The 14,707-nt window shown below is 43.7% G+C and overlaps 1 protein-coding gene across 3 annotated transcripts in view; it reads left to right on the plus strand.

Annotated features, from left to right (window-relative positions):
* Positions 1-292: 292 nt before the first annotated feature.
* LOC126952541 (uncharacterized protein C6orf201 homolog) overlaps positions 293-14,707 on the plus strand; it is a 43,269-nt gene continuing 28,854 nt past the window's right edge. Inside the window, exons 1-2 of one of the 3 annotated variants that reach the window (XM_050787274.1) lie at positions 293-471; positions 10,037-10,235. In XM_050787274.1, the coding sequence (XP_050643231.1) occupies positions 417-471; positions 10,037-10,235 (254 nt within the window). In that variant the 5' untranslated portion in view covers positions 293-416. Of the gene's footprint in view, positions 691-10,036; positions 10,236-14,707 lie in introns of all 3 variants that reach the window. The other 2 variants (XM_050787272.1, XM_050787273.1) reach the window with 2 other exon arrangements.

Raw genomic sequence — 14,707 nt, forward strand, 5'->3', positions numbered from 1 at the left:
GGTAGGTCTGTGGAGCCTTAATTAGGTACATACTGGGAGCAAGGCTTCTACAAAGTACCAGATGGGAAAATATCACCGGATATGCACGCCCCCACTTTCCCCTCTTCCTTTTAGCAAAGCTCTCAGTTTTCCCCAGAAATGGTCCATGTCCAGACACAAGACTGGAGTTTCTGCCAAAAATCCCTGAATGGCTTGGCAGGATATTTTCAATGGGCTGGTTTTGTCTGCTTTGAAAACGTAGGACGAGCACTCAGGGTTCCGGACCAATGCCTGGGCCATTGTGACTCTCGGAATGCGAGGCAGTAAGAGATCTCAAAGCATCTTTGAGATGGAGGAAAGCTTGCCAGGAGAACAATTGCACATCCCTCCACTCCTCATGTTCTCAGTTTGTTCTTCTCTGTGATGCAACCGGTATCATGAGAACAGCCAGCAGCAGCTCCAGCATGATGAAATTTTCACTCCTTGACAAGTGTAAGAAGCCGAAAAACTATGCCCAGCCAGAAGTTTTGTGTCACACGTTTGACACACTGTCTAACCTCCACAAGCTGCTTCCTAATCACCTAATGGAGACGCTTTATTCATACAGGAGTGAAGAGGACAAGAAAAAATGTATGTGGGTGGAGGGTGGGCATGAGTTCTTTTCAGTAAGCATACACTTTATCTTGATACAAACTGCCTCTACTTTAAGCCGTAAGTAAGAACTTTTACTCTTTATTTTACTTAGTTTCTTTTTATGATTTTTTGAGATGGGGCTCTCACTTTATCCCCCAGGCTGGAGTGCAGGAGTGCAATAATCATGGCTCACCACAGCTTCAAACTCCTGGGCTCATGTGATCCTCCACCTTGACCTCCCCAGTAGCTGGGACTACAGGTGCATTGCCACCACAATGTCTAATTTTTAAATTTTTGTAGAGATGCCCCCAGCCCCCCACACCGCCATGTTGCCTGGGCTGGTCTCAAACTCCCAAGCTCAAGTGATCCGCCCGCCTTTGCCTTCGAAGTGCTGGAATTCGAGGTGGGATCCCCTGCACCCGGTCAGAACTCGTTCTTTACATTGTTGGGGTGATTGGTCCTCTAGACACATGTCCCCATCCATGGGCTTCCAAGCTTATTCCAGAATATACTCATGTACTGATTATCCATTGCTTCTTCATGTTCCTTTTGCATAAATAGTCTTTTGTGAGCCAAGTTAGGCCTGACCCTCTTCTTTTTTTTTTTTTTTTTTTTGAGACAGAGTTTGTCTCTGTCACACAGGCTGGAGTGCAGTGGCGCAATCTCAGCTTACTGCAAGCTCCGCTTCCTGGGTTCATGCCATTCTCCTGCCTCAGGCACCTGAGTAGCTGGGACTACAGATGCCCGCCACCACATCCGGCTAGTTTTTTTTTTTTTTTGTATATTTAGTAGAGACGGGTTTTCACTGAGTTAGCCAGGATGGTCTCGATCTCCTGACCTCGTGATCTGCCTGCCTCAGCCTCCCAAAGTGCTGGGATTACAGGCGTGAGCCACTGCACACGGCCAGGCCTGACCCTCTTCTTTAGGCAAAGCTTACCTATGGGAAAATGGAAAGGGTACTGAGAGGGAAATGCTGCTCAATTTACAATTTAAGCTTTATATTTGATTTTAAGATTAGGGAGAGAACTTCCACGTGGAAAGAGGGCAGGCTTTGAACTTTGTTCCTTTGCTCTGTTTCCTGCTAGTCCTTCCTCCTATGGCCATGATTGCACCGCGAAGAAGCTGGATATTTTCTTTTCTCCTGGGGATTATAAGCAACCTGTATTTTGTGCAGTTTGGAGTGGCCTGCCACTCCTGAAATTCTGTCGGGGTCATTGATAATGGGGCCAATTTGCAGCATTGGGTGGAGTCTGCTTCCTAAATTGTTCCTGCTTAAGTGGAAGACAAAGGTAGAGGCAGCCACCTGTGCTCATGAACTTAGAAAACAAAATAGCAGCTGCCACAGAGATTAAGATGCAATTCCGAAGCCAGGAGCCATAGCTCACGCCTGTAATCCCAGCACTTTGGGAGGCCAAGATGGGCAGATCACCTGAGATCAGGAGTTCAAGACCAGCCTGGCCAACATGGTGAAACCCCATCTCAATTAAAAATACAAAAAGCAGTCGGACGTGGTGATGGGTGCCTGTAATCCCAACTACTCGAGAGGCTGAGGCAGGAGAATCGCTTGAACCTTGGAAGTGGAGGTTGCAGTGAGCCGAGATCGTGCCATTGCACTCCAGCCTGGGCGACAAGAGCGAGACTCCGCTCAAAAAAAAACAAAAATAACAACAAATACTATAGACTGGGTAGCTTATAAACAGAAAAATTTATTTCTCATAGTTCTGGTGGCTGGGAAGTCTAAAATCAAGGCAGATACCATGTTTGGAGACAACTTTCTGGTTCATAGATGGCACCTTCTTGCTGCGTCTTCATGTAGTGGAAGGGGCTGGGGTGGGTATCTCTCTCAGGCCTAGTTTATAAGGCACCGCCCCCATGACCTGATCACCTCTTAAAGGCCTACCCACCATGTAATACCGTCACCTTGGAGGTTAGGATTTAACATATGAATTTTGAGGGGCATGAACATTCAGACCATAGCACCGCCTTCCCCAGCTTTTGTAAGATTCACTTCCATCCTATTTCAACGGAAATTGCATCATCTTTTGACGGAAACCCTCCTGAGATCCTCCTATTCAAGCAGGCGCCAAACGACTACAGCTGACCCTTGAACAGCTCATCTGAACTGTGCAGGTCCACTTACGGTGTGGCAGGAGATTAAAGAAAAATAAAATCAACAAAAAAAAGAAATAAACTTTCCTGGATTAGGCTGACTTTTCCCCAAGGCAGCAACAGGCACAGCCCAGACCCAGAAAAAGTTTTAGTCATACTATCTAATGTGCTCCGGAAACTCCCAGCACTCCCTCAACACAGGGAGAAGAAAAATAAATTTTCCTTTGTTTTATGGAATAAGTTTATAGATTCCTGTTCTCTGTAAATAGTAACTTAAAGTAATTCTGTTTTGTCTAAGCAGTAGAGTGAAGGTCATGAGCCTCTAAATAGGCCTGAGTTGTGGCCACCTGGGCGCCATAATGAAGGTTATAGGGTAAGCCCATGCCTAGGCAAAATCTAGGTAACAGACATTGGGTTGCTTGGCAACGGTCATGTGTAATCCTGAGTTATGAACCTGTTACAACTTAATTAACTGTCTTTATCCTGCCTCTCTATCCCTGCTTTCACGCCACTGTAAGCTTGCTTCAAGCTAGCCCACCCCCTTTTATGAAGTATAAAAGTCAAGTACTGTCTTTGTTCTGCGCCCAGTCTTTGGACGTTAAATCTGCTGGGTCTAAGTGCACTCGATAATAAACATATCCTTCTGTATACACCCCAAGGTCTCTCTCTGGTCCTCCTGATCCCGCAACAATAGGTGGATTTTTTTCAATAAATATATTGGAAATTTTTTTGAAGATTTGCCACAATTTGAAAAAATTTGTAGACCAATCATATAGTCCAGAAATAAAAAAAATTAAGAAAAAATTAGGGTGGTGGGCATGGTGGCTCATGCCTGTAATTCCAGCACTTTGGGAGGCTGAGGCGGGTGGATCATTTGAGGTAAGGAGTTCGAGACCAGTCTGACTAACATGGTGAAACCCTCTCTTTACTAAAAACACAAAATTAGGCAGGTGTGGTGGTACACGCCTGTAATCCCAGCTACTTGGGAGGCTGAGGTAGGAGAATTGCTTGAACTTGGGAGGTGGAGTTTGCAGCGAGCTGAGATTGTGTCACTGCACTCCAGCCTGGGCAACAGAGTGAGACTCAAAAAAAAAAAAAAAAAAAAAAAAGAAAAAGGAATGTCGTGACTGCATAGAATATATGTAGATACTAGTCTACTTTATCATTTACTACCATAAAATGTACACAAACCTATTAGGAAAAGTTAAAATTTATAAAAACTTACACAAGCACTTACAGACTGTATTTGGTGTCATTCACAGTCAAGGGAAATGTAAATGAGAATAAAGATGCAGTATTAGGCCAGGCACAGTGGCTCATGCCTGTAATCCCAGCACTTTGGGACTCCGAGGGGGTAGATCACCTGAGGGCAGGAGTTCAAGACCAGCCTGGCCAACATGTTGAAACCCAGTCTCTACTAAAAATACAAAAAGTAGCCAGGTGTGGTGGTTGGCACCCATAATCCCAGCTACTCAGGAGGCTGAGGCAGGAGACTCTCAAACACAGGAGGCAGATACTGCAGTGAGCTGAGATCATGCCATTGCACTCTAGCTTGGGCAACAAGAACAAAACTCCACCTCAAAAAAAAAAAAAAAAAAAAAAAAAGATGCAGTATTAAATCCTAACTGTAGAAAAGTAACTGTAGCAATACCGTAGTGCTGTAGTAATTTCATAGCCACCTCCCGTTGCTCTTGCTGTGAGGTCAAGTGGTGTGAATAGCCACTTAAAATGCCATGTGATGCCAGTCATCTCTGTGTGAGCAGCTCATCTCTCTAGTAAATTACATATCACAGTAAAGTGATTTTACAGTTCTCATGCATTTTTTGTGTGTTTAGTGCAATACCATAAAACTTGAATAACACCATGGGACACACACAAAGTGCCATTAGTGATGCTGGAAGTACTCCCAAGAAGCAGAGAAAAATCAGGATGTTATAAGAAAAAGTTGAGTTGCTTGATATGTACTGTATATTGAATAGTTGCCTGCCACTTCAGACAGACAATTTTTCTTGTAAACAGATGGTGTAAGCTTATAGTATTGATAAATACAGTGGTGTCAATGTATTTCTTTTCCTTATTCTTTTCTTTTCTTTTCTTTTTTTTTTTTTGAGACAGAGTCTTGCTCTGTCTCCCAGGCTGGAGTGCAGTGGTGCTATCTCGGCTCACTGCAACCTCCACCTCCCGGTTTCAAGTGATTCTCTGTCTCAGCCTCCCAAGTAGCTGGGATTACAGGCACCTGCTACCATGCCCGGCTAATTTTTGTATTTTTAGTAGAGATGGGGTTTCACCATGTTGGTCAGACTGGTCTTGAACTCCTGACCTCAAGCAATCCACCCGCCTCGGCCTCCCAAAGTGCTGGGATTACAGGCATGAGCCATTGCGCCTGGCCATGATTTTCTTAATAACATTTTTTTGCTTACTTTAAGAATATGAGGTATGATGCATATAACATTTACAATATGTGTTAATCAACTGTTTATGTTAACAGTAAGGCTTCCGGTCAACAGTAGGCTATTAGTAAAAGTTTTGAGTGAATCAAAAGTCAAAAAAGTAGCTGGATGTGGTGGCATGGTACAGGTGCTAGACTACCACGCTCAACGACTCGGAAGGCTGTGGCAGGAGGATCACTTGAGCCCAGGAGTTCGAGACCAGCCCGGGCAACATAGCAAGACTTTTTTTTTTTTTTTTTTTTTTTTTTTTTTTTTTGCGATGGAGTTTTGCTCTTGTTGCCCAGGCTGGAGTGCAATGGCGCAATCTCGGCTCACCGCGACCTCCACCTCCCGCGTTCAAGCAATTCTCTGTCTTAGCCTCCCGAGTAGCTGGGATTACAGGCATGCGCTACCACTCTCGGCTAATTTTTGTATTTTTAGTAAAGATGGGGTTTCACCATGTTGGCCAAATGGTCTCGATCTCTTGACCTTGTGATCCACCCACCTCGGCCTCCCAAAGTGCTGGGATTACAGGCGTGAGCCACCGAGTCCAGCCAAGACTCTTTAACAAAAGAAACTTATATGCTTATTTTCAACTGGGCAGGGGTCAGAGCCCCTAACCTCCATGTTGTTCAAGGGTCAACTGTATTTTCTAAGGGGTTTACATTTTTATTTATTTAGTTAGTTATTTAGTTAGTTAGTTTCTTTAGTTTTGAAACAGTCTCACTCTGTCCCCCAGGCTGGAGTACAGTGTTGTGATCTCGGCTGACTGCAACCTCCGCCTCCCGGGTTCAAGCGATTCTCCTGCCTCAGCCTCCCGAGTAGCTGGGATTACAGGCATGTGCCACCACACCTGGCTAATTTTTGAATTTTAGTAGAGACAGGGTTTTGCCATGTTGGCCAGGTTGGTCTCAAACTCCTGACCTCAAGTGATCCACCCACCTCGGCTTCCCAAAGTGCTGGGATTCCAGGCATGAGCCACTAAGTCCGGCTGGCGTTTACATTTAGCTCATAGAAAATCTGTGCCCTTGCTCCCCATACCTTCACCCGGTTAATGAAAGCACAGTTGGCTTCCAACACTGCCCTCTTTTCTCTGTGGCCACAGGCAGCTGTGATCCCAGCCACTCACCGTTATGTTTCCAGGTGTTATGGGCTCAACAAAATACATAGATGTCCTTCAACAACATATATTGTCTCTCAACAAGATACATTGAAGTCCTAACTCCCAGGGGCCCAGAATGTGACTAGATTTGGAAATAGGGTCTTTACAGGGTGCAGAAGTAATTAAACTTAGATGAGGTCATAATAAGTATAGAGAGGGTTCTTCATCCAGTATGACTGGTGTCCTTATAAGAAGAAAGAGACACCTCTTGTGACAGTAGAGACAGATGGGAGCGATACATCCACAGTCCAGGAATACCAAGGATTGCAGGCAGACTCCAGAAACTAGGAAGAGACAAAGACAGATTCTCCCCTCAAGGCTTCAGCATGGCCTTGCTGCCACCTTGATTTCTGACTTCCGGCCTCCTGAATTGTGAAACAATGAATTTGTTGTTTCAAGCGACCCCCTTTGTGGTACTGTTAGGACGGCCGTAGGAGACTGACGCACCAGTGTTAGGAGACATAGTCCCATTCCCCAGGTACTTCTCTAAAGTCCCCTTAAAGCCAAGAGCAGGAAGGGGAATGACATAGTACACAGCACTGCCCCAACTCTGTGCCTAAAGAAATCCTCAAGTGCCTTAAGGAATCCTGAATGAATGCTCCGTTTTTTCACATATGGATGGATGTCTTGTGCATGAATAGGTGTCTGGCACCTACTCGAGTTTTCTCAGACTTTGGGGCCTTGGAGGAAACAGACCCAACAGAAAAAGGTATATTTTCTTTTTTTTTTTTTTTTTTTGAGACAGAGTCTCGCTCTGCCGCCCAGGCTGGAGTGCAGTGGCGTGATCTTGGCTCACTGCAAGCTCCGCCTCCCGGGTTCACGCCATTCTCCTGCCTCAGCCTCCCGAGTAGCTGGGACTATAGGCGCCCGCCACCTCGCCCAGCTAGTTTTTTTGTATTTTTTAGTAGAGACGGGGTTTCACTGTGTCAGCCAGGATGGTCTCGATCTCCTGACCTCGTGATCCGCCCGTCTCGGCCTCCCAAAGTGCTGGGATTACAGGCTTGAGCCACCGCGCCCGGCCAAAAGGTATATTTTCACATCCTGTTACATGTACATGTCCTTCAACTTAGCAATTCCACTTCTAGTTATTATCCTACAGAAATAACTTGTACCTGAGCACAAAAATAGATAAACATGGCCATGCACTGAAATATTGTCTATAATAGTCAGAAATTTAAACAACCTATGACATCCAGTAGCTGAATAATTAAATGAAGGCATATATCCATACAGTGGAATACTGTTAAAAAGAAGGTTGACATTAACATATCTCCAGTACATATTATAGAGTTTTAATAAGCTGCAAAGGAAGATACACAGTATGGATCCATGTATGCCAAAAGAAAACTCTACATGTGTACATATATATGTGTGTCTATAAATGCATAGAAGAGAGTTTTGAAGGAGACTTAGGAAATTCAGGACAGCGGCTACCTCCAGAGAAAGGATAGAGCTTGGAGAAGGAAAACGAAGCAAAACTTCCCCTTTTTACTGTGTAGACTTTGCTGAGTTGTTTCATTTTAATTATTCCAATGGAAACCTTTTACTTTTGTAATTAAAATGCAACATTAACATTGAAAAATGCAGTAATTATTTATGTGAAGTTGGAGAAATGGGTTTCGATTTTCTAGAGACATTCCCATTCTATGTAGATTTAGATTTTGTCTCCGTAGCTTCCCAATGTAGACGGCGATAGACGTCCATACAAGTTTAGCAGCTGGTAATTCCTGCCATGTGCAACTGCCAAGCAGCAGCGGGGTGCCTTTGTTTCAGAGGTATTTGGGTGCAGTGATTCTTTGCTATGGTTGGAAGCCAGTTTAAGGAGGTTCATGCGGCTGAGGTGAATGGCATTAAGGGGTAAGAAATGACCCCTCAGAGTCCTGAGTTTGTGCCTTCAGGGACCTGGCCTCAGGCTGAGTCCAGTCAGTCATTGGGAACACATTGGCCTTTGAGGTCTTGAATTCATCACTAAAAGTTTGCTCCATTGCCAAGATGCTATTTCCAAACATATAGTGATTTCCTTGCATATGCATCCTGTAGACATGGCCCTATTTCTCTGACTTTCATCCATCAGACCAAGAATTTAAACATGGAGACTGCTGTCTTGCTGCTGCTGGGTCGAAAGCCTTCCTTCCAGAAGAAATTTCTTTTGACCTTGAAAATAGGTTTTGTTCCTTTTCCTGTCAATCTCCTCTTCACCTGAAGGATGCTTTGCCTATATTACTCTATATTGGTTACCCAGAAATGATTACGTGAAGAAAGAAAGAAAAAGAACTAAACACCCATAATTAAAACAAAAAACAAAAAACAACCCCAGGTTTTTCTTTTGTATTTTAAATATAAAGTTAACTTCGGGTGGCTGAGGCAGGAGGATCACTTGAAGCTGGGAATGAGATGAACCTAGGCAACAAAATGAGACCCCCATCTCTGCAAATAATAACAAAAATTAGCTGGGTGTGGTGGTGCATGCCTGTAGTCCCAGCTGCTGAGGAGGCTGAGGTCAGAGGATTGCTTGAGCACAGGAGGTCGAGGCTGGAATGAGGTATGATTGCACCACCGCACTCCATCGTGGAGCTCTCACGGAGGTGCTGGCTGACCAGGGAGGGATACTATTCCATTTCTGATAACACAGGATCTAAGCCCCTCTGGTATTGAGTTCATCTCCAAGCGGCTCTACCATGCGCTGTAACTGTGCCACTGGCCATCCAGAGTTCCTACAGCAGGCTGCAACAATCCAAACCTCAAGTCTCAGTTATTGGAACACCCAAAAGAAGGAAGGCATTTCCCACTGACATAGCTGAAAATAGACACACTTATAACAGAGCGAGAAAAAACAGTTCATTTCTGGCCAGAAATGAATTTTGTGGAATCAAAAAGAACAGTAAGTTACACTCCCACATCCTAACTGACAGAGCATGCTGTTGTTTTCAGTTCCATCCATGTTGTAACCCTTGCTCAGGCAAAATCACCAGTAAAAGGGGGCCCCAAGTTACGTGGCCTGACAATAATGTTAACATTCCCCCTATTTCTTCCGGGAAGCTTCAAAATGTGCATCTCCAATTGAGTATGCAATTAAAGGGAAAATAAGAATCACAATAATAATAATAATTGTATGTAACTTGCCCTTAGTTTGAGAATGCACACATAACCAACTCTATTTGTGTGGTCCCAGCCTGCCTGCTTGTTTGCTTGTTTGTTCATTCTTTTTTATTTTTTTATTCTTTTTGAGACGGAGTTTCGCTCTGTCGCCCAGGCTGGAGTGCAGTGGCCGGATCTCAGCTCACTGCAAGCTCCGCCTCCCGGGTTCACACCATTCTCCTGCCTCAGCCTCCCGAGTAGCTGGGACTACAGGCGCCTGCCACCACGCCCGGCTAATTTTTTATATTTGTAGTAGAGACGGGGTTTCACCATGTTAACCAGGATGGTCTCGATCTCCTGACCTCATGATCCGCCCGCCTCAGCCTCCCAAGTGCTAGGATTACAGGCGTGAGCCACCATGCCTGGCCTTGTTCATTCTTTTATTTACTTACAATGTATCTGCTAGATGTCTAGGACCAGGCTAAGATCTAAATGGTGCCCAGTAATATTGTTGGAATAAAGGAATGACAAAGCTAAATAGGGATTATCAAGCTGCATATATATGTTTTCAAATCTGCCTTGTTAACTCTTGCTATGCAAAGATGGAGAGGAACATTGAATGTATTAATGCTTATTCTATTACCAGGTGAGAATCCTGAGCTCTCTGGCTTGGAAAGAATCTTAGCAAGACATGAATTGCCAAAAGAGATTAATCTGACCCCAAAGCCGAACAGAATGCCCCTGTGGAAAAGAAAAATCATCAACAATGTAACTTACGGGTGGAAGAAATGTCACTTGCTGACGAGAAACACGAAAGAGCCTCCAATGTCCACCATAGTTGTCAGGTAGACTCTGATTTCTGCTTTACGTGGATATATTTAGGGCCACACAGGGTGATCACAAAATCTCTACATGCCTTAGCTAAAAAATGATAAGCACTGCTCTATATAAAAGCACATAGGCCCCATTTTTACCCACCCCCAAGCTGCTAGAGGAGCCCTTAGTGGGAGTAAACTCATGGAGATGGGAGCAGGAGTGTGGGTCCTCCATGGCCCATTGCAGTCTAGAATAGTGAGCAGAAATCTAGCAAGAACAGAGTGCGAAACTTGGAGAGAAACCCAACCAGTGAGCTGTGGGGCTTTTTGGCTGCATAAGTTGTGAAGCAACTTGGTTTTTCATGCCCACCGTTGGCATGACCAGGGGCTAGGATACCATAGCAGGATGTAGTGGAGCTTTGGCTTTATCCCTGGCCTGCCAGATTTTACGTGGAGAGAACTGGAGCACCACTGGACAGTCTTAACAAGAGGACTGGCATGATCTGACTCAAATCCTCTCTGGCCTCCCAAGGATTGCGTGGGTGGAGGAGAGCGGTTGGGAGATTTTACAGATCTACAGGCAAGGGATGGTGGCCCAGGTGGTAAGAGTGGGGATGTGGAGTTGGTTGGATCCTGGTGCTCAAAGTCATAAGCTTCGGTTCCTTGACAAATTATCTTTTTTGGTGCACTTCTTTGCCTGCTTATGCCAGATAGATGGTGTTTCTATATTTGTTTCTTTTCTTTTCTTTTTTTTTTGAGACTGAGTCTCACACTGTCACCCAAGCTGGAGTGCAGTGGTGCTATCTCAGCTCACCGTAACCTCTGCCTCCCGGGTTCCAGTGATTCTCCTGCCTTAGCCTCCTGAGTAGCTGGGATTACAGGCAGGTGCCACCACACCGGGCTAATTTTTTTTGGTATTTTTGGTAGAAATGGGGTTTCGCCATGTTGGCCAGGCTAGTCTCAAACTCCTGACCTTAGCTGATATGCCCACTTGGCCTCTGAAAAGTGCTGGGATTACAGGCGTGAGCCACCATGACTGGTCTATATTTGTTTCTTTCATATTGCTGCATGTATTGCTATACAATGCAATGATGCCTACACTTTTTACATAGTAGGTATTCAAGCAATTTTGCCAGGTTGACAGGGTAAATGTATATGTTGCTACAAAGACAGGATCAGTTCTGATTTGAAGGTAACATAACCGGGAGACAGTCCCAGATCATGAATTTGCCTGAACTGGAAGCTTCCCCTGGGATCATTGCCCTGGTGAAATAGAGTCCTTGTCTACATTTTTTTCAGTGTCCTCGGTGGCATAATTTGCCAATTTGATTTAAATATTCGTAGCCGAAGAAGGCAAAGATGTATTATAAAAGAAGGTGGTCAGTGGAACCATGGTATTTTCTGGACAATGCAAAGACACTACATTTTTGTCCAGAAGTAGGTAAAGGATATATAAAGTGATGATATCTGATTACTCAAGTGAAGATTATTTGACCTTGCTTTGGAAGCCTGATGTGATTTGGCTCTGTCCCCACCCAAATCCCATTTTGAACTGTAATCCCCACATGTTGGAGGAGGGGCTTGGTGGGAGGCAACTGGGTCATGGGGACAGATTTCCTGCGTGCTGTTCTCGTGATAGTGAGTGAGTTCTCAGGAGATCTGTTGGTTTTAAAGTGTGGCACCTCCCCACTCGCTCCCTCTCTCTCTCCTGCTCCTTCACGGTAAGATGTGCCTGGCTTCACCTTTGCTTTCTGCCCTGATTGTAAGTTTCCTGAGGCTTCCCAGTCATGCTTCCTGTTAAACCTGTGGATCTATGATTCAATGAAACCTCTTTTCTTCATAAATTACCCAGTCTCAGGTAGTTCTTTATAGCAATGTGAAGACAGAATAACACAAGGCCTATTTTTAAAAATCCAAGTTTCACAACCATAGAAAGTTTATACACCTCAGTTTTAGGTTCTGATGTCTTCATTTGAAGTTATAGATCTTTACATCCTAGTTTGGTTTCTGAAAATATAGCTAGAGTATCAGAACACAGGAAATGATACTCTTTTTTTTTTAAACATTTTATTCTACAAACATTTATTTGCTTTCCTTAAAAGCAGGGACTGTCGGCCTATCTTATTTATTTTTGTATTCCTAGTGTTACAGGTTGGAGTCTCAAGTGCTGAGACAGAAATAAGAATGCAAAAGGTTTCCTGGAAGTGGTGTTGTATCAAAGTGGAAGTGGGAAAACAGTATTGGGCAGGGATTCAAGAGGTGGAGAAACAGGCTTCGCCTCAGTGGAAGGAGCTGCAAAGTCGTGTTGCAGGGGGCTTGGGTACAGGAAAGGTTGGAGGATTAGGCCCATTTTGCAATCAATCAATCATGAAGCTTGTCGTGGTTGCTATGACTCCAGATTCCTGAAGGATCTGCTGAATTAACTGTTCTAGTTCTGAGGATGCCTCCTGGCATTAATGATTCTTCCCCTGTTACCTGGTAACATGGTAAATATCATCATTTGATAACTTTATCATTCTTAATTCTTTGTGACTTAACTGACACCCTTGAGAGAATTCATTCTTTAGCCAAAGCAAGCCTGACTATTATTAAGAATCATCAATAATAGCTTTGTCCTTAAAACTAGAACTACCATATGACCCAGCAATCCCACTACTAGGTATGAACCCAAGGAAAGTAAATCAGTATGTCAAAGAGCTGTCTGCCCTCCCATGTACATTGCAGCCTATTCACAACAGCCAAGACATGAAATCAACCTAGCTTTCCATCAACAGATGAATGAATTAAAAATGTGGTGTTTATACACAAAAGAATACTTTATAGCATAAAAAGGAACGAAATCCTGTCATACGAGGCAACATGGATGAGTCTAGAGGACATTATAGTAAGTGAAATAAACAAGGCACGGAAAGACAAACTTCACACTGTTCTCACTCATTTGCGAACTCTAAAAATTAAAACAATTGTATTCATGGCGGTAGAGAGTAGAAGAATGGCTTCTAGAGGCTGAGAAGGGTAGTGGAGGCAGTGAGAAGAAGTGGGGAAGAATACTGCCTGCTCTCATTCATATGTGGAAGCTAAAATTGCTGATCTCACAGAAGTAGAGAGTTGAATAGTGGTTGCCAGAGGTTGAGAAGGGTAACAGCGAGGGGTGGATAGCCAGAGGTTGGTTACCGGATACAACAGTACAGCTAGACAGGAGGAATAAGTTCTGGTGTTCTATAACACTGTAGGGTGGTTATAGCCAACAATCATTTTTTTTTTGTTTATTTTCAAATAGCTAGAAGAGGATATCTTGACTGTTCCCAACACAAAGAAATGAAAATTATTTGAGGTGATGATATGCTCATTACCTTGACTTGATCATTACACATTGTAAACATGCATCAAAACATCACACTGTAGCCCATAAATATGTGCAATTATTATGTCAATTTAATAGAAGAATAGCTTTGTTTTTATCTAAGAACTACTGAACACTACTGATTCATGTCTTTGACCACCTGTAAAATGGTGCTACTAATACCTCGTGTTGTATCAGAGTTGTGACACTGATAGAGCAATGACTGTGAAATTGAGTTTTGACAAGTATGAAGTACTATTTGAATGCATTGTACAGTATTTTCACATGTTAGATTGAGCCAACTGTAGGTCCTAACCTTGAACCTGCCCTGGCCAACATTTGCTCAGTTTATGCTGTTAATCCCCACTAGCACAGAGAGGATAAGGCCTCTCTCTCACATGGCAATAGCAGTTTTAGGGCCACAAAACAGGCAGACCATACATGAGGCCTGTTGATTTTGACAAAGTTCCTTCAGTGCTATGCTATGTAAACAAATCAGCAGGCACAAAAGCCAGGAGTCCCGGGACCATGCTGGTAAACAGATTTTCTAAGTCTAGAGCTGCAGATGGTGGTGTCTTATCCCTGTTGGTGAAGCTGGCAGGATTCCAACCCCCAGCTCTATAATACTGTAAATCCCTACTGGGTACTGCATGTAAATTATAATTACTTGTAAACTGTATTTACTGGCTCAATATGCCATATTTATATGAACTCTAGGGCTTAATTTTTTTTTTTTCTCTTGGTAAGTGTGACAAAAGTAGTACTTGAACAGAAGAGGGCTGTTTGTGCCATATGAGAACTTTAGTTTAGATTCCGTAATGTTTTGTTGCATCAGTGTGGTAGCAACTGAAGACGGGAGCTAGTAGTCAATGGGTTTTACTTTGCCCATCTCTCTGCCATAGACATTTGCAATTTATCCTGACTTGGGGCCACTCCTCCTGTATATTGTACTTACCATGTTATAGTGTCTGTGCTGATTTGCTACTCCACTTGTGGGCTGTGTAAACATTTAAGAAAAACGTTTAATGTTTCCTTTTTTTTTTTTTTTTTTTTGAGATGGAGTCTCGCTCTTGTCACCCAGGCTGGAGTGCAATGGCACAATCTTGGCTCACTGCAAACTCTGGCTCCCAGGTTCAAGCGATTCTCCTCCTTGGCCTCC

The sequence above is a fragment of the Macaca thibetana genome, chromosome 4, assembly GCF_024542745.1.
Source record: "Macaca thibetana thibetana isolate TM-01 chromosome 4, ASM2454274v1, whole genome shotgun sequence".
Lineage (NCBI taxonomy): Eukaryota > Metazoa > Chordata > Mammalia > Primates > Cercopithecidae > Macaca > Macaca thibetana.